Below are 17,427 nucleotides of genomic sequence, written 5' to 3' on the forward strand. Positions count from 1 at the left end.
CCCTTGGGCCCCGGGCCGCACTCTTTGTGAATAGAAAGGCGGACTACAGCTCCCAGGGTTCCCTTCAAAGGCCGAGGACTGCTATTCCCAGCAAGCCCCGCGCCCCGGGAACGGCGAAGGGCAGAGCGGCAACATGGCGGCACCCGGAGGTGGAGACCCGGTGGATGCCAAAAGCGGAAAGGCCCCCCTGGCTCAGCGCATCGACCCGACTCGGGAGAAGCTGACTCCTGCACAACTACAATTCATGCGGCAGGCGCAGCTCGCCCAGTGGCAGAAGACGCTACCACAACGGCGGACCCGGAACATCGTGACTGGCCTGGGCATTGGGGCCCTGGTTTTAGCAATTTGTATCCATCTGGACTATAGACCGGAGAAGGCAATGGCACCCCACTCCAGTCCTCTTGCCTGGAAAATCCCATGGATGGAGGAGCCTGGTAGGCTACAGTCCATGGGGTCGCTAAGAGTCGGACACGACTGAGCGACTTCACTTTCACTTTTCCCTTTCATGCACTGGAGAAGGAAATGGCAACCCACTCCAGTATTCTTGCCTGGAGAATCCCAGGGACGGCGGAGCCTGGTGGGCTGCCGTCTATGGGGTCGCACAGAGTCGGACACGACTGAAGCGACTTAGCAGCAGCAGCAGCAGCAGGGCTATAGACTCGGGGAGACCGCACATGGGGGCAGGGGAAGGGCAGCAAAGGCGTGTAGGAGGGCAGTGCGGGGGTGGTAGAAAGAACCGGAGCTATGAAAACCTTGGCTACTTCTAACGCCGAGCCAAGAATTTAAGTGTACCTTAGTTTGCCATTTTAAAGGTGCTCTTTTAATATAATTTATTAATGATAACGGAGTTGGGGTCAGAGCTTAGAGGAGCAGAGGGCAGAAGGTGATTTGGGAGGATGAGATAAACAAAAGTGGTGGGGCATATATGAGAAAAGGGAATGCGCATATTCCACGTGTTTTCCTGAACCCACCTCCCCAGATGGTTACACCTTCTACTCGGTGTCCCAGGAGCGTTTCCTGGATGAGCTGGAAGATGAGGCCAAAGCTGCTCGAGCCCGAGCTCTGGAAAGGGCATCAGGACACTGATCCAAATGGGCATGGTGCATCTCTAACCTGCTGGAGTCCCTTCACATGATGGATGATGCTCCGTGATCCTGCAGAAATTGAAGCCCGCGTTGCTGGCCTTCTTACTAACTTTGGACCATGATAGGGGTCCAAGTAGCCGCGGGTTTGTGCATCTGGCCATTGTCAAGGGAACACCGTCCACCTAATGTTGTGGCCACTCACCCCTTTTCCTAGTTTGTTTCCTTGTTTGAAGTATCCACCTTGGCTTTTCCCAAGCTTTGACTTCATGGTTTAATCCTCTTAAACTCCCCTGGTGGCTGGTTTGTAGGGTGGAGGACAAGAGGTAGGCTATTATGGGGGTGGGTGTGGCAGCTCTGTGCAGTGTTGGGGCCTAAAGTGGGAAAGATGGGGTCAGGTTGAAAATAATAAACTGAGTCATTTCTCTCGGAGTCCAATGAGTGTGTTGGGGCTGACACTTCATGCTGAAGCACTTAACAGGCAGCAGCTGCAGCAGTGATATTGCCCCAGGGAGCTGTAAATGTTTAACTAGAATTACTTTTTTCCTGAGATCTTTCCACCTGATTTAAGGGAGAGATTGTGGTGGGTCACTGGGCCGTTCTGAGACTGAACCAGCTCTTTGGGGCAGGGAGGGGGTGGGGAGGAAGGTCACTCTTCTGTCCTCAACCCTCAGGAACACACTACTCTCAATTTTACTGCCTTTTCCCTTTTCCAGAGCTAAAGGAAGAATAGACAAGCAGCCTTGATTAACTTCCACTGGGGCCTGCTTGTGTAGGCCTAAGGTGGAGTCTGCATGGAATCTTAGCTTGGTCAGGTGGATTATTGACCTTGCAGTTTCTTCATGAACTGCTGGCAGGAAGCCGGAAGGCTGGGTTCCACCCCTGCCTCCCATTGTGAGAAGGGAATTCTTTCTAAATCCTCCCCTGCCTTACCCTACTACAAAGCTTTTTTGGCTGTGCTGGTTCTTCATTGCTACTCGTGGGTTTTCTCTAGTTGCAGCAAGCAGGCACTGCTCTTTGCTGTGGTACGTGGGCTTCTTATTGCAGTGGCTTCTCTCTGCACAGCACAGGCTCTAGGGCGTGCAGGCTCAGTGGTTGTGGTACATGGGCTTAGTTGCCCTGTGGCATGTGGAATCTTCTCTGACGGGATGGAACCCATGTCCCCTGCACTGAGAGGTGGGTCCTTAACCACCAGACCACCAGGGAAGTTCCCCCACAGAACTTTGCCCCATTTCTAAGATCCATACAGATTCGCCAGGTTCTAGGTTCCAGAATTTTTATTGGCTGCTACTAAATCTCCCTCCTGCCCAACTAGGAGTGTGCCTTCTAGAAGCATCTGGACTCGGGTGGGACTGTTCAGTGGTTCTCTCTTGGCTGGAGAGGTGGCAAGGATGAGGATTTACAGAACGTACACCTTCTACACACAGCAAACAGTTCCCACATATTTGGCTCTTCCTTCTAGGGAGCAGCACTGTCCATGCCCGTCCGGCCTCCTACTCCCTCAGTGCTGAGGTCTTCCTTGGAGAGTTGTGTTGGTCAGCAGATTCTAAGGGCATAAGCCCCATGGTGGGCCCGGGTATGGGTGAGACACATGGCTTCTGTTCAGAATTCACTGGAGGAAAAAGAAGAAGTACTAAGGAACCTCCAGAGCTGGAGGAGGATGAAGCTGAAGCCAGTTACCATTCCCTGGGCTCTCCCTCCTTTGGGCCCGCCCTCACCATCCTGCCAACATCCCCGGCGAATGTCACCCCCTTGCTTGCCCGCTGCTCCTGGGAGCCGGTGCTGCTGCCACTCAGGGAGTTCCTTCGCATGATGCCTGGGTGCAGGATGGGGAGGGAGAGCACTGAATGAGGGAAGGGGCCACAGGGAAAAGTGGGGGGCTAGTGCCCCCACACCAAGGGGCAGACCCCCAGGGCCTGAAAGAAAGTCAGATCACTAGGGAGGGGACTCTGGAACCATGGGAGCTGGTGACTTCTGTCTCACCAGGGCCCAGGGGCTCAGAACGCTGCAGGCTATTGCGCCGTGAAGTGGGGAAGCTGCCCTTGGAGAGGCGGCGCTGGCGGCTGGACAGCATAGCAGCGGGGGCCACGATCCCTGGCGGGGGCTGCTTCCCAAGCCTGCTGTACAAGTCCTCGATTTCCTGTTTCTGCAGTGTCTGTAGTGCCTCCACCTCTGACAAGTGCCTGAGGACACACCAGGGCCGTGAGAGGGCTGGCCCAACACTTGGCTCTGGCAAGTCCACCTCCTGACCGCCATTCTCCCCAGACTCACTTCTGCCGAAGATTCTGCAGCTCAGCCCAGAATTCCTCGTCCTCCCCACTGCTCTCTGACTCCTCACTGCTCAGACACAGGCTGCTGTAGGAGTAGCTCATCCACACTGGGTTGGGATGGCTCAGGGGTGGAGGGCTGCCCCCTACTTGGGGTTCTTGCCCATCGTCCCCTTCCTCTTCAGCTCCAGCCCCTAGGCCCTCGGCTGCACGGTCACTTTCAGCCAGAGCCTCCCTGGCCTCTGGCCTGGCTGCAGCACTGTCCTCCGTGTCCGAGCTCTCTGAGGTCAGCTGAGGGGTTGGAGGCTTCGGGGAGCTAGAGGGAGTTGGGGATGCCAGCTGCAGGGGAAGAGGTTCAGCTGGCTCCTTGGATGAAGTCACTTGGAAGCGCCCAACAAGCTGAGGCTTTCCCTCTGTAGCAAGACAAAGAAGGCATCATGGAAGAAGGAAGAGAAATCAGTGGTAGGAAATAAAGTCACTGAGAATGATGGGCAGGGGAGGGTCAGTGGTCAAAGGTCTCACCTTCCGAGATGGGCGCCAATCTGGCTTCACCCGGGAGTGGCCGACCAAGATTCGGAGAGGCCTATAAAGTGTGGGTCTGTGAGTAGAGAAATGATCCAGAATGAATCCCCCTCTCCCCCAATCATCCCTCTTGGTTTCCTACTCACCTCACTCTCCGTCTCAGCTGTCTGAGATGAAGGCCGCTCCTGGCCACAAGGAGTGCAGGGAGTGGGAGGGGGCAGGCTAGGGAGGGGACCAGGAGGAGCTGGAGGAGACTGGGACAGGAGCCCAGGGGATGGGGACAGCAGGGACTGAGCCATGGTCATCACAGCCAGAGAGAAGGCACTAGCCAGAGAGAGGAGAGGGGCTGCGGTGGTGGAGGGGAGGGGACAAGCAGAGGGGCAGGGGGGAAAGGAGGGAGGAGCGAGAGTGACCTGGAAACAATCGGGGAGGAGAGAACTCTGTGGAAACTGAGCAGATGGGACTGGAAACTGGGGTGCACTGGGGGAGAATGGAAGTGGGCAGCTTGGTGGGTGTGGAGAGAGATTTGAGGAGATCTGAGGAGAAACGGGGGAGAATGAGGAGGGGCTGAGATGACACGGGGGAGAAGTGATGGGAAGGATGGGACTTGGGAAAACAGGGGTTCCAGGAGAAAAGGAGTTTCCAGGAGACAAGGGGGTTCCAGGAGATGTCGAGGCGGAGAAAGCTGCCCAGCATCTCTGCTCCAGGGAGGTGCTGCTCTGGAGCTCTGCTGGGAAGGGAGAGAGGGGAGGTTGAGATTCCAGTCCTCCATTCCTATGGAGCAACCCCAGGGGTGGGATGAATAGGGACACAATGTAGTACATACCCCTGGATGGGTCTGGGGGGGACCCTGGGAGAGCAGGCAGTGGTGCTGGCTCCTCCTGAAAGAGAGAAATGTCACAGTGGGAAGAGCTGAGTCTTAGATGGAAGGTTTCAGGCTGGGCTTCTTAAGCCAGGACTCATGAGCCTCTATGAGTCCACAGATGAGTTTCAAGGGATTCAAAAGTGTTTTCAAGAAATATCTAGTGGTAAAGGGGCATGACATCTGCAACTTACTTAAATGGTTCCAAAAAAAGAATGCATGCACACACATGTGGATGGGGAGAGATGAAGGGAGAAGGCTAAAGCTCATGTAACAAAACACTACCAGCAAATCTAGACAGAGCACCTAGGAGTTCTTTGTACAACTATTGCAACTTCTCTGTAGGTCTGAAATTATGTCAAAATACTGAGTTAAAAGTATGCACTGAACACATTTTTCTGGAACAAGAGTCCATGGCTTTCATCAGACTCTCAAATGGGGGAAGAGCCATTGTTTTGGGATCCTGGAGATGAAGACAAGTTAGATCCAAGGGGACTGGTGGAGGCAAAGAGTAATGAAGCCTGGAGCAGAGTCCCATCCCCCCGGAGGTGCCCATAGGGGTCTGACCTGGGGACTCAGAGAGTCTTCAGCAGCCTCCACAGGGCCAGTATCTCTCTTCAATAGGGTCTCCACTCGCTGGATAATCTCCCGAATCCGGTTGAGGAATCCAGCTCGCTCCGAGGGCAGAATGAACTCATTATACACCTGGTGAGGGTCAGTAGGAAGGGGAAAGGGGGCTCGGTTAATTCTATTTGTCCCTCTCTTTAAAAAACCAACCCTTCACCCCACTGCTTCTGCTCATCAATCTAAAACAAGTATTTACTAAGCATCAACTGTGTGCCAGGCACTGTGTGGTTGTAAGGAGAAATACAGCTTAGAGGAAAGGAGCTAACCTTCATAGCATGCGTGTTTATACCAGATCTTTGCGTATCTTGTCACATTTGACACCAACAACAGCTTACTGTGGTCTACACGAACACCCCTACTTTAGAGTTATGCTACCCAGTGCTCAATGAGGTGCAGTTCAGTCTTCCCAAGATCATGGGATCTGCACCCAGATCTGTCTAAAACCAAAACCTGAGTTATATTTCCACTGATGCCTCACCTGCTTTTGGACACAACTCCTGCTCTCATACAGCTTGTAAAATGTGCCACACAGATCCACATACACACAGCTCCACAGAGTTAAGTGAAAATAAGGCAATATGTGGTAAATGTAACATTCAGGTCTACACTTACTGAGTGTTTTATGCGCCAGGCATAGGCTAGATTCTTTGAGGGAACAAGGAAGCAGGAAACACTGTCCTGGTCCCAAAGAACCCCAAAATCTTAGTGGAAGAGACACACAGATACATAACTCGATAGACTGCAAGTCAGCCCAAGGCAGGTAAGGCATTTATGACTGAGGTACAGATAAAAGTGTTATTCCCGGAGGGGGAAAGGGAGAGCCACTGTTTAATGGGTAGAGATTCAGATTGGCAAGATAAAACGGTTCCAGAGACCTATTGCCCAACAATATGAATATACTTTACATTACTGACCCGTACACTTCAGGACGGTTAAAATGGCACACTTTATGTTATGTGTTTTTTACCATGATTTTTAAAAATGCCATTCCAGGACTTCCCTGGTGGTCCAGTGGTTAAGACTCTGCGCTCCCAAAGCAGGGGGCCTGGTTTCAATCCCTGGTCCTACTTGCCACATGGCTTGGCCAAAAATAAATAAATAAGTAGAAATAAATAAAATAAAACACCATTCCAAGAAGAAAGCAGTTCATACCACTTCAGGAGACAGAGGGGAGCTGAGATGTCTCCAGAGCTGAGCCTTGAAGGATGGCTAAGAAAAGCAACCCTTTATTGAGGACCTACCACGTGTGGACATTTCCCCTACTTTTGTCATTTCACTTCTCATACATGCTATATCATTTCTCATATATTACATCAGAAAAGTGAAAAGTGTTAGTCACTTAATTGCATCCCAACTCTTTGCTATCCAATGGACTGTAGCCCTCCAGGCTCCTCTGTCCATGGAATTCTCCAGGCAAGAATACTGGAGTGGGTTGCCATTTGCTTCTCCAGGGGATCTTCCTGACCCAGGGATCAAAGGCAGGTCTCCCGCACTGCAGGCAGATTCTTTACCGTCTGAGCCACCAGGGAAGCCCATCAGAACATCTTTGCAAAATAAGTAATATCCCCTGCATTTTACTGATGAAGTTCAGAGAGGTTAAGAAACTTGCCCAAATTTGCCAAATTAGTAGCTAACAGAGCTGAAGTTGGAACTTGGGTCTTATGTGAACCTCCATCCTTTCCTCTGTTCTGCACTGTTCTGAGGCAGCAAAGGGCACATTCACAAAATAGCAAAGACTGAAGTACAACTGAGAGTGCTGTGAATTTTAAAGGCCATGCTCCAGAATTTGGACCTTACTCTGTAACCACCTGTAGCCACTACCGATTTGGGGGCAAAAAAGCAAATTTAAAGTCTTGAGAGAATTCTGCTGCAGAGGAAGGGAAGGTGGGCTAGTAAGGAAAGGAAAAAAGGCAGTGGACCCTGGGTCCCTCTGGTTGTGTGGGATCTGAATTGGGCTTGAAAGCCCATAGAGAAAGCTCCCAGGGAGAGAGACCCCTGAAGAGATGGAAGCAGAAGCTGAAAAGACACGTAGGCCTCTTCAGAGGACCATTCAGAAACCAGTGTGGCTGGATGAAAGATTCTTGAAGGGCTGAGTGGCTTGACAGAAGTTGATAAGCCTGCATGCCAGGTGCTGTTGTCTTTGTCCCGGAAACAAGCTGAATGACATGATGGAGAAGCAGCTTTAGAGGGAGTTCCTGAAGTCTGACGTTTACCCCATTCCCTTTCCTCCCGCACCCCAGAGGCTGGCAGCCGCCGCCCCCACTCCACTGAAACTGGTCTCTCACAAAGACCTCCTCCTGACAAAAGCCAGTGTGGTCTTGCCTCTGGCCTCACCCTATGCCTCCTCGAAACAATCTCCTTCCTCAGTGTTTACTAAAATATTCCAGAGTTCCTTCTATGTCTCAGGTTCCGTCTCTGTCCTTTGATAACCTATCCCTGCTCCCCGTTCCAGAACTGGGGGTATCTACTAAGATCCTCTTCTACGCCTCTGGCTTTGCAGGCCCATCTTCTCTCGTGCTCAACTCTGTGCTGAGACTCCCAGATCCACTTCTCTCCCAGTCCTGCCTGACCCAAATTCTGCTTACTTATGGAGGATCTTATCTTGCCTGCCCCTCTGTCATTCAAGCTCATTGTGATACCCCCTCCAAAAAACAAAGCCATACTTTCATTTTAAAACTTCTTATCTCCTTTGATGGCCTATTCCCATGAGTTCCTCCAAGCTACAGGTCACCCTTGATATCCCTCTCCCTAACTCCCTCTCTTATCAACTCATAAAGTATTTACTGACCATCTTCTATGTACACTGTACTATGTCAATCAATTACTGGATGACACAGTAGGTTATTTTCCCAAAATAACCCTCAGATTCACCTCTCTTCTTCCTCCTCCCCCATAATCCATTCTCTCCTTGGACCACATCTGGCTTCTTGCATCCATCTCCCACCTGGATACCCTACCCACAGCCCTCTCCCACATCCCACAACAGAACAGTCTTCTTAAAACCTATTCTCACGGTGTTACACTCTAACTCTTAAGACTCCATTACACATTACATGCTCACATTACATGCTTAAGCCCACATTACATACCCAACCTCACTTCTACAAAACTTTTTTTAAATTGAAGTATAGTTGATTTACAATGTTGTGTTAAGTTCTGCTGTACAGCAAAGTGATTATATAATATATATATATACCCATTTTTTCTTAATATTCTTTTCCATTATGGTTTACTACCTAGGATACTGAATATAGTTCTTTGCTTTACAGCAGGATCTTATTGCTTCCAAGAGGAACCCTTAATTCCAGTGACAAAGGTCTCCTCAAGAAGCCCTCCCAGCCCTATACTTCAAGTCACTCCCTGTTCGCATGCCTCTCCTTTGCCATACCACCACTAGACACGCCCTTTCCACTCTTCACTGCCATTCTGACCCATCTGTCAAGACCTTGCGTGAGTCCTTCCTCTTCTGCTGCTGATCCTTTCCTTACAGCCCATCCTTTCCTTATAGCCACAGCATCACGTGTCTAGTGTACACTTCACTGCAGCACTTATGGACACCTTGTGTTAGTCTCAAATTGCTCCGGCTGAGGATCCAAACCTCCCTGGATAAACAGAAATCTCCTCCCAAACAAGGGCAGATAAGTCTTCAGTGTCACTGCACTGAGGGCCCACCAGCTTGAAACCCTTGTTGTTGGATTGGTGGGGGGGGGGGTGCAGTTCAGCACCTGGGGACATCAGGAGAGAGACTCTTGTCTCAGATCTAAGATTGTGGCCTCATCTCTTCCTTACCATGGCAGCTGCAATCTCTTCTGGGCTGTCCCCATCCAGATCAAATCGGAAGGTCACCATCTTGCTGTTGTGCGTCTGCAGCTGGCATTCAACCACTCTGTCATTCTGGTCTGAGACCTTCAGAGTCAAAGTCAGCAGAGGGGAGGAGGTCAAGCTCTGTCTTCATCAAGTGTCCCCACCCCTCTCCACCCAAGTCACAGTGGCCAGACTGGAACCGGAGAGAAGCCGATTCTGCCCCCAACGTCTCGTATTGAAAACATGACTGGCGGCCTCTTGGGTACCAGTAACACAGTGCTTCCCGCCTTTTCTGGCTGCCTGCACTCCCCTCCCTCTGACAGTTCCATCCAGGCCCTGTAGGTTATTCCAGAACTCCTGTGCCCCTTCCTTACACTTGTGACTCGAAGCCGGGATCGGGGTCTACGCCGGAGGTTTCTCCCTGGGGGTCTCCTCATCCGTTCCATCCCTTCTCCCACATCACTAAGGCCTGATGCTGCATCTGAGGCATAACTGGAAAAGGGAAAAGACACTGGACCCCAGAGCTCCACACAGCTCACCTTGAAGCCCCCACTCAGACCAGAACTTACCTCTCTCCAGGGGAAAAGTCACTGCCGGGGCCAGAACGTGGAATGGATAGAGCAAAAGCCTGAAACAGGATATGGGTTCGTGAGGTCAGGGGAGGATAACTGTTGGGCTCCAGGAAGACGATATCAAGGGTGCTGGGGTACTAGGCAGAGGGAATCAAGATGAGGACAAGAGTGGTGGACTTCCAAGGACATGGGGCCAGGTCATGGTGTTGGGTTTTACAGGATGAGAGCTAGGTCGTGGGCTTGGAATGGCTGGGAGCCCCCCCATGTGACCCCCTCTCACCGTGGGCAGGCGGAGATGGGACTCGGCGGGGCTGGATGGCACCCCGCTAGGGGGCTGAAGGGCAGGGTCTGAGGCATCCAGGAAGCCGGAGGAGCTGAGGTAGCCATCAGTCTCGCAATCCGCTGGTAGGGGAGGGAGGGGATCAAAAAGGGGGAGACAAAGGGGGGGGATAGCTGAGCAGGGGACTGCCTGAGCAAGGAGGGGGCCTAGGGCTGTGGGAGAGTTCTTTCCCAGAAGGAACCCTGGCTAGATGTGGAAGGCTGGGTAAGTGACAATGCTCTTGGGCTGAACTTCTGGGTAGGGGGGCAGAGGTCAAGGGTTCTGGGACCTGGGTCCCAATGCCAGAGGTGACTTACAGGTGGTAGATGAATAGCTGGCATGGCGGAAGAGGAAAGGCTGGTGCTGGTCTGCCTCTGGCTCCTCGGGCTCAGGAGGGAAGGCACTGGAGGGACCAGGAGTCATGGGGACAGCTGCTGGTGGGGGTCCCGGCGCTGGGGGGAGGGCCTCCAACTCCCTAGCTTTGCGCAGCTTCTCACGCTTTCGCTGGATGGCAGCAACCCGTTCACGCACTGCACGAGCCACTGGCTGGTAATCAGCTTCACACACTAAGCCCAGGGCCACCTGAAGTTGGAAGGGTGAGGAATGCAGTTTGAGGTGAGATTCACCGTCCCCCAACAAAGCCCCATTAGGACACCTTCTTGAGGTCTCTAGGATACACAAGTAAAGGAACATATATTGATTACCCACAGTGTCCACAACTGGCATTTTTTAAAAAGTCATTTATTTACTTGACTGCTCTGGATCTTTGTTGTGGCAGGTAAGATCTTCAGTTGCAGCATGTGGAATCTAGTTCCCTGACCAGGGATCAAACCCGGAATCCCTGCATTGGGAGCATGGAGTCCTAGCCACTGGACCACCAGAGAAATCCAACTGGCAACTCTTAACCATATCATCATTAAATCCTTCCAGCAACCTTCTGAGATAGGTCTTATCAACCCTATTTTAGAAATAAGTAAAGTAAGTAACCAGTTCAAGGTTATACTCTAAGTCAATTGCTCTGGGAAGAGGGGTGGAGAAAAATATCTGTAGATATTTTTAGTTGTCACAGCTTGGGGGGTGATCCCACTGGGATCTACTAAGTTGATGCCAGGGATTCTTCTCAACAACCTACAACAGCATAGCACAGTCTCCCCAAAAATGATGTCACTAGTGTCAAAGTCAAGAATCTCTGTATGTAATGGATCAGGTCCTAATCTCAGGTCAGGTTTGAGCTGGGCTACAGAGACTGACTCCTGTCTTATTTCAAACACATTCTTAGGTTCTTGACCCAGATCCACCAATAGATAATTCCCACCCTTTCAACTGCATTTTTCCACCAAGAATATCATACTCTTTCCCTTCCCACCTCTGACCTTCCTAAACCACCCCCACATCTTCTGCCTCTCATACATGCCTCTCCTGGTCCACCAGCTTCTATTCATTATCCTCATTCATTTCAATAACAAGCTTCGCTGGGCAGGTAAAGGAGGTGGGGCAGGATGAACTGACTCAAAATCTGAACAACCTGAGTCAGTTGTGCCACTTACTTGCTTGGGACCTGGTACAAGATATTCAGCTTCTTTGAGCTTTCATTTCCTCAGCATTAAATCAGATAAAATCACTCTATGAAGGGTTGGTAACAACCATCAGATGCACATGAAAGGGCTCTAAGATATGGGTGATTAACTGAGCTCCCATCACGTGCTAAGCACTGTCAGGGGCAGAAGGATCAGTACACATAGTCTCTGCCCTCAGGACCTTGTAGTCTAGTGGAGGAGAAAGATGGGAATGTATCCTGGTATAAAACAAGACTGATGGAAACCTGTCCAGTAGTGGAGGGCCTGCTGAAGTGGAAAGAAGCATTTAACTTTAACTCTAGAGCGGACAGGCTTTCTCAAATGCACGGTTCCGAGCATGAAGCAAAATCAAGAAAAAGATGGGGTGGGGGAAACAAGAAAGGGAAAAATAAATAACTCGGAGAGAAGGACAATTCGGGAATACCGGATCAGGAGGAAGTTAAAACAGGGAGGTTGAGGGACGCAGGGCTGGAAAAGGAAATCTTCGACTTGGGAGAACACTAGGTGTGCCCGCAGGTGCGTTAAGGCGAGAGCAGCAGGGAGACACTAGTAGCAGACTCGGAGAAGGCTTGGTTGAGCCTACAACCCAGACAACATACCACCCAGACATCACACCCGCAAGGCACTGGCCCCTCCGGTTGACGTCCGCACGCCCCTCACATGCCCAGTTTCGCGGCAGGCATGCTGTCCTCCGCTCACCATCTCCTGAGCCACCTCCTCGGCCGCGTCCCGGCCCAGCTGGAACAAGAACTCGATGGCCTGGTTGTCCCGTGGGCGCCCCCCTCGCCGCGCGTCTTCCATGCGCAGCCAGAGCTTGAGGTCCGGCTTCTCTCCGTCGTCCTCCTCCGCCAACTCCACGTGGACGCCGCGCTCCTCACGGAAGAAGGCGTGAGCCAGAAGATCGTGGATGGTGAACCTGAGGTCGGCGCCAATGTGAGCCGAGCCTCACCGTCACCCGCCCCCCCCCAACACCCCCTCGCCCGGCCCCCTCCACCCACCTCTCATTCTTATCCGTGCGGATGCAGCCTTCAATGATCTCCTTTACCTCGGGCATCTTCACTTTGTAGAAGCTGTTGGGTTTCGTGCCCTGGTGAATGGGGTTGCATGAGGCCTCCCGCTCTCTGTGCCCCAGCTCCCTGCTGACCTCCCCCTCCCACCCCGCCCCAGCCCGAGGCGGCAGCGCTTGCAGTTGCCAAAGCACCGGGTCCGCGTTTAGAAGTTGTAATTTCAAATCCCAGTCCCCCCATCCCGACCCCCCCACACACACACACGCACTATCGACAGTGCGACCTTGAACCAGGCTCTCGCTGAGCCGGTGTCCTCATTTGTAAAATGCAGGGCAGAACATTTGCCCTGCTCACCCCGCGGGGCAGCGGAAAGGATCGGATGAGAGATTGGATTTGAATCATCTGTAATCTCTAGGGAGCGCTACACACATCGTTATTCTAAACAGCTTGTATTGGAGGGGCCGTGAGTGCATCCAATAACCTTCAGTGTTCACCAGGGCGTCTTTGTATCTACCCCGTTTTCATTAAGGGAAAGGGCATTGACCGCGGGGTGGCCAGGGCAGGCAAATGGAAGGGGGACTTGTGATTCCCTCTCCTCCCTCTCACCGAGGTGACCTTGCGGTAGATTTGAGCGGCATTCTGACACTCTGAGTAGGGGTACTCCGAGGTCGCCATCTCCAGCATGCACATGCCAAACGCGTACACGTCCACGGCCTCGTCGTACTTTTCCTCGTACATCTCTGGGGCCATGAACTCCGGGGTCCCTGAAGGATCCACAGCAGACGTCAGTGCCTCCTTTCTGGCTTCGTCCCTCTCCTTGAAAGTACAAGTAGGGGTGGGGGCAACCCCGCGAATTCTGGAGTGCAAGAGACCCACCCCTTCTCGTCGTGTGTGTGTGTGTGTGTGTGTTGGGTGGGGGGTTGTGGGGAAGAGGACACGCCACAAGTCTCCTCATCTTCCCCGTGGTCTTCTAACTCCGTGGAGGGGTTCTAACTCTAACCACCTTCTAACTCTACTAGGGGGAGGGGGTCCCCAGGCTCTCTCCTGACAGGGGAAGCGGAGGGAGGGTAGGAATGGCAAGGATCCTCCTGGAGAGACGCACCGATAACGCTCTTGGCGAAGGAGGCGCGCTTGAGCGTGGCCAGGCCCAGGTCCCCGATCTTAACGGAGCCCGTAGGGCCGGTGATAAAGACGTTGTCACACTTGAGATCTCGGTGCAGGATGGGGGGTACCCGGGAGTGTAGGAAATGGAGCCCCCGCAGGATTTGGCGGCTCCAGCGCTGAAGGACTCGTGGTTTCATCTCGCGGAACCGCCTCAGGTATCTAGGGGAGGGCGCACAGCCAGGGTCATAGCGGGGGACACAGAGGATGGGGAGGGAGCCCACCATGGGAGGTCCCCTCCCCGCAGCCCCACCCACTCCCGCCCACGCATCGGCCGCTAGCTTCTTCTACTACAGATCCGCGCCCGGCCTCAGACAGAAACGCAGTCGGGGGTGTGGCAGGAAGACAGGTTACAAAACGAGTAAATTCAAGATATGGCCGCCGCCGAGGTGCTGTGGAAGCGCCGGAAGGGATGACTAACTTTTCTGTGGTGTCTTGAAGGATGAGTAGAAGTTCAAGGGTGAAAATGGGAAGAGATGAAGACCTTGCAGTCAGAAGGGAAGGCGTGCTTAAAGGCACGGAGACAAGTGACGGCGCAGGGTGGGAGGAGGTGCTGGGAATTTGGTTTGTCCGGAACGTAAGCTGGATCCTATAAGGACTTTGTGAGCAGTCGCTAGAAAGGATGGACTTTATCCGGAGGGCGGTGGGATAATTCGAAGGGGTTTTAAGGAGAGAAGTGATAAGGCCAGATTCCGGTGCGCTGCAGGAAGATAGGCTAGCTTGGAAAGGAGAGAGGTAGCATGGTGGAGGACTCTTTAGGGGGCACTGCAGGTCTCCAGACGCTCAAGAGGCGAGGATGAGAGAGAGTGAGCCCAGTCTGGGACCTGCGTGTACAGTCTGAGGAGGCCGGGCTCCTCCAGAAGCAGTGGCGACCTCCCACCACCAGTCCTCCCAACTACCACCAGCAGGCGCGGAGCTCACGTCTTGAGCGTGCCCGAGGTCATGAGTTCGGTGACCAGCACGATGCAAACCTGGCCCCTCAGCACCGACTTCCAGGAGTCGTAGAAGCGGACGATGTTGGGGTGCTGCAGCCCCTTGAGCATCTCCACCTCCTCTGAGAATCGCTGCCTCTCGGCTCGAGACAGTTTCCGAGTCTGTGGGTAGGGGACGGGGGTCACGGTCACCTCAGGCCCAGGACCCCCACGAAGAGGGGGATGGGGACACATGTGGCGGGGCTTGGAGGAGCGGTGAGGGTAGGAGCCAGCGGACAGGACTGGGTGGGTGGGATCATTCACCAACAGGATTGTAGACCCCGAGTTCCTGGTTTGCTCGCCCTGGGCCGCTCCAAGGACACGCCCACTATGGGCCTGGGGCCGCCCCCTGGACCCCCTCCTGGACACAAGAGCTTTTATGCAGCCCGGTCCAGGAGCTCTGAACTCAATAGCGCCTTTGTAGCCGCCCAGGCCGGCCATGGGGCGGGAAGGGACGCCCAGGGGCTGGCAGCGGGCAGGCAGCAGGCAGGCGGGCGGGCAGAGAATTGGGGTTGGCACGGGGATTGGCCTCAGAAACTGGTAACTGCTAGATCCAGGCAGAAGGGCTGCAGAGGGAGGTACAGACAAAGAGAGAAGGGATCCAGGACCAGGTGCCAGGAGACCGCCCCCTGCCCCATAGCTGTCTCGCCTTCCCCCATCTCCCTCCTCCACCTTCTCCCACCCTTAGTTTGGCTGCTTCTCCTGGCCTGGCCTAGAGCCTGGGGTGTGGCACTGGCAGGCAAGAGGGGCACGCTCAGTGCCAGGGCTGGAGGGGAGGACCCTTCCTCCAGGCTCTGTCCCCTCAGTCAGAATCCAAAGCTGCTAGCTCAGACTTAACTGGGTTTCCCCACTATGGGAAGGTCCTTCAAGCCAGCATACCCCTAAAGCCCATGGGGCTCAGTGCTTTTGGTCTGGGGAGAGGATAGCTCAGGTAGGCAGTGGGATGAGGAGCAGGACTGGACTCAGGCCAGGGCTGGAGCTCCCTGTCTCCCCCTCCCCCAGCCATAGGGAAGTCCAGGAGTCTGTTCCAGAAGGGATGTGGGAAGGCCCTGTCCTGCTACAATAGCCCTACATCTTCTGGAAGTGGAGCGGACCCTGTCCCAGCTCCTGGCCTCCATCATTCCAGCTTCCTAATCTGCAAAGATCCAGGGCAAGGAAAAAGGAGGATCAGAGTCACACTGAGGGTCTTGGGACTTAAGGGGAAGGGAGAGGAGAAGACAGTGGGTAACCACTGCAGGAAAGTGGTGAGCCACCCCTCAGGTCTGAGCTGGCTCCCTACCCAACTTCGCATCTCACTTTCTTTCCAGCTCTCAGGGTTGAGATGGAGCCGGTAAAGTAATAAAGTCTTAAATCCATAGGGGAGCTACCACACACCACCTGCCTCAGCTTATCCTTCTACAGCCTGGAATCAGCCAGGTCCATGGATCAACAGAACAAGTGGGACAAGTGTCCAGACATTTGACTGGAAAAATACATCCCCCTTGCTGCTGTTCCCTGGGTCTCCCATCCCAAGACCTTCAAAGGTCCCATCCCATGGCATCACCAAGGGGGCGCCCAGCCGCACCTGCAGCTCACACCAGGCCACCTCCACCGTGGTGTCAGTGTCCAGCCCTCGATACACCGTCTTGAACGAGCCACGTCCAATCTCGATGTCAAACTTGAGGTATCGGCCGTCCGGGGACGTTGCCACAGCCTGGGTCTCCGTGTCCTCTTTGTCCTCTTGCTCCCGCCGCCGCTCCCGGGCCGCCGCTGCCTCGGTGATCCTCGGCTGTTCCCGGGACCCCGACCCTCCTGTGGAGCCCGCGGGCTCCGAACGCTCGGAGTCTGCAGGCTTCATCGGGGCGCCCGCGGTCCACGTGCCCTCAGGGGGCTCTTCGGAGCTGGGCGGTGGGCTCATCGCGGGGCCGGAACCAGCGGAGTCCGGCGGATCTGGGGGCTCCGGAACGGGTGAGGCTGGCTGGGACCAAGAACTCAGCAGCCCCAAGTCGACTGAGCTGCGGCGGCTGAGACGGGAAGAGCGCGGTCGGGGATCAGCCTTCCCGGAGAAGCGGCGCACCCGGCGGGGAGGGGGCCCGAGGCGGAGCTGCCCCGCCGCGGCAAGGGGCGGCGGGGGCCGCAAGGGCAGGTCAGCCTCCGCCTGGGACATGGGGACTTCGGTCTCTGGGGCCGGGGGTGCCAGCATGAGGAAGGACCGGGCGGCCTGACAGGACGACTGGCTGGGTGCGCAGTGCTCCGGCTGAGCTACTGGGGCCCCAGCCCCGGTTCGCCTGCCCTGCAGCTCCGCCCCCACCCCGCCCCGCCCCGCCCTTACCCCCAAGAGCCGCCCCCTCGGGGCTGCCTGTGCTGTGGAACCCCTGGCGCAGCCCCTCACCTCGGCCACTGCCCGCCCCCGGCCGCTGACCCTCCTTCTCCTGGCCTCCCGGAGCACCCGCCCTCAGTGTCTTTCCGAAGCCGGAGCCCGGTGAGAGGCGGTGTGTCCTCGCGCACTTAGAGTGCGCAGACCTGTTTGGGGGAGCACGGTACTAGGACAGGGAAATGAAACGTGACCCCGGCTCCCCGACCCTAGAAAAGGGGGGTGGTGAGGAGGAGGCTACCACCAGTCTGCACGCCCCAGATAAGGTAGCGCCACCCCCTCCTAATCGTCCAGAATGGCCTC

General features: G+C 54.4%; 2 protein-coding genes across 3 annotated transcripts; one reads left to right on the forward strand and one right to left on the reverse strand.

The window, feature by feature from the left end:
- Positions 1 to 106: 106 nt before the first annotated feature.
- Positions 107 to 1,520, forward strand: COA3 (cytochrome c oxidase assembly factor 3). The gene is made up of 2 exons (XM_081577476.1): positions 107 to 347; positions 980 to 1,520. The coding sequence occupies exons 1-2, from the start codon at positions 134 to 136 to the stop codon at positions 1,084 to 1,086; spliced, it is 321 nt and encodes a 106-aa protein (XP_081433602.1). The 5' UTR covers positions 107 to 133; the 3' UTR covers positions 1,087 to 1,520.
- Positions 1,521 to 2,341: 821 nt separating this feature from the next.
- On the reverse strand, positions 2,342 to 17,010 carry WNK4 (WNK lysine deficient protein kinase 4). 2 transcript variants are annotated; one of them, XM_081577457.1, is made up of 19 exons: positions 16,336 to 17,010; positions 14,722 to 14,894; positions 13,742 to 13,962; positions 13,246 to 13,403; positions 12,631 to 12,719; positions 12,332 to 12,548; positions 10,373 to 10,637; positions 10,017 to 10,138; positions 9,734 to 9,792; positions 9,539 to 9,656; positions 9,150 to 9,266; positions 5,301 to 5,438; positions 4,698 to 4,752; positions 4,018 to 4,598; positions 3,872 to 3,932; positions 3,354 to 3,762; positions 3,066 to 3,265; positions 2,801 to 2,898; positions 2,342 to 2,694 (listed from the first exon to the last, which is right to left on the reverse strand). In XM_081577457.1, exons 1-19 carry the CDS (start codon positions 16,951 to 16,953, stop codon positions 2,692 to 2,694), a joined length of 3,702 nt encoding a protein of 1,233 aa, XP_081433583.1. In that variant the 5' UTR covers positions 16,954 to 17,010; the 3' UTR covers positions 2,342 to 2,691. The 2 variants fall into 2 exon arrangements, with proteins under 2 accessions (XP_081433583.1, XP_081433582.1); XM_081577456.1 differs by having other exon boundaries at positions 4,018 to 4,601.
- Positions 17,011 to 17,427: the final 417 nt, after the last annotated feature.

This window comes from Giraffa tippelskirchi, chromosome 3 (assembly GCF_054371585.1).
Source record: "Giraffa tippelskirchi isolate mGirTip1 chromosome 3, T2T-mGirTip1v1.2.pri, whole genome shotgun sequence".
Lineage (NCBI taxonomy): Eukaryota > Metazoa > Chordata > Mammalia > Artiodactyla > Giraffidae > Giraffa > Giraffa tippelskirchi.

Coding starts and splice junctions, on each gene's coding strand:
- WNK4 (XM_081577456.1), bottom strand. CDS start 16,953: ATGCTGGCACCCCCGGCCCCAGAGACCGAAGTCCCCATGTCCCAGGCG. Junction 13,963..14,721: donor ACCTCGGGCACGCTCAAGAC/GTGAGCTCCGCG, acceptor GCCCTCCCCTAG/ATACCTGAGGCGGTTCCGCG. Junction 13,404..13,741: donor CTTCGCCAAGAGCGTTATCG/GTGCGTCTCTCC, acceptor TGGATCCTTCAG/GGACCCCGGAGTTCATGGCC.
- COA3 (XM_081577476.1), top strand. CDS start 134: ATGGCGGCACCCGGAGGTGGAGACCCGGTGGATGCCAAAAGCGGAAAG. Junction 348..979: donor GGCCCTGGTTTTAGCAATTT/GTATCCATCTGG, acceptor CCACCTCCCCAG/ATGGTTACACCTTCTACTCG.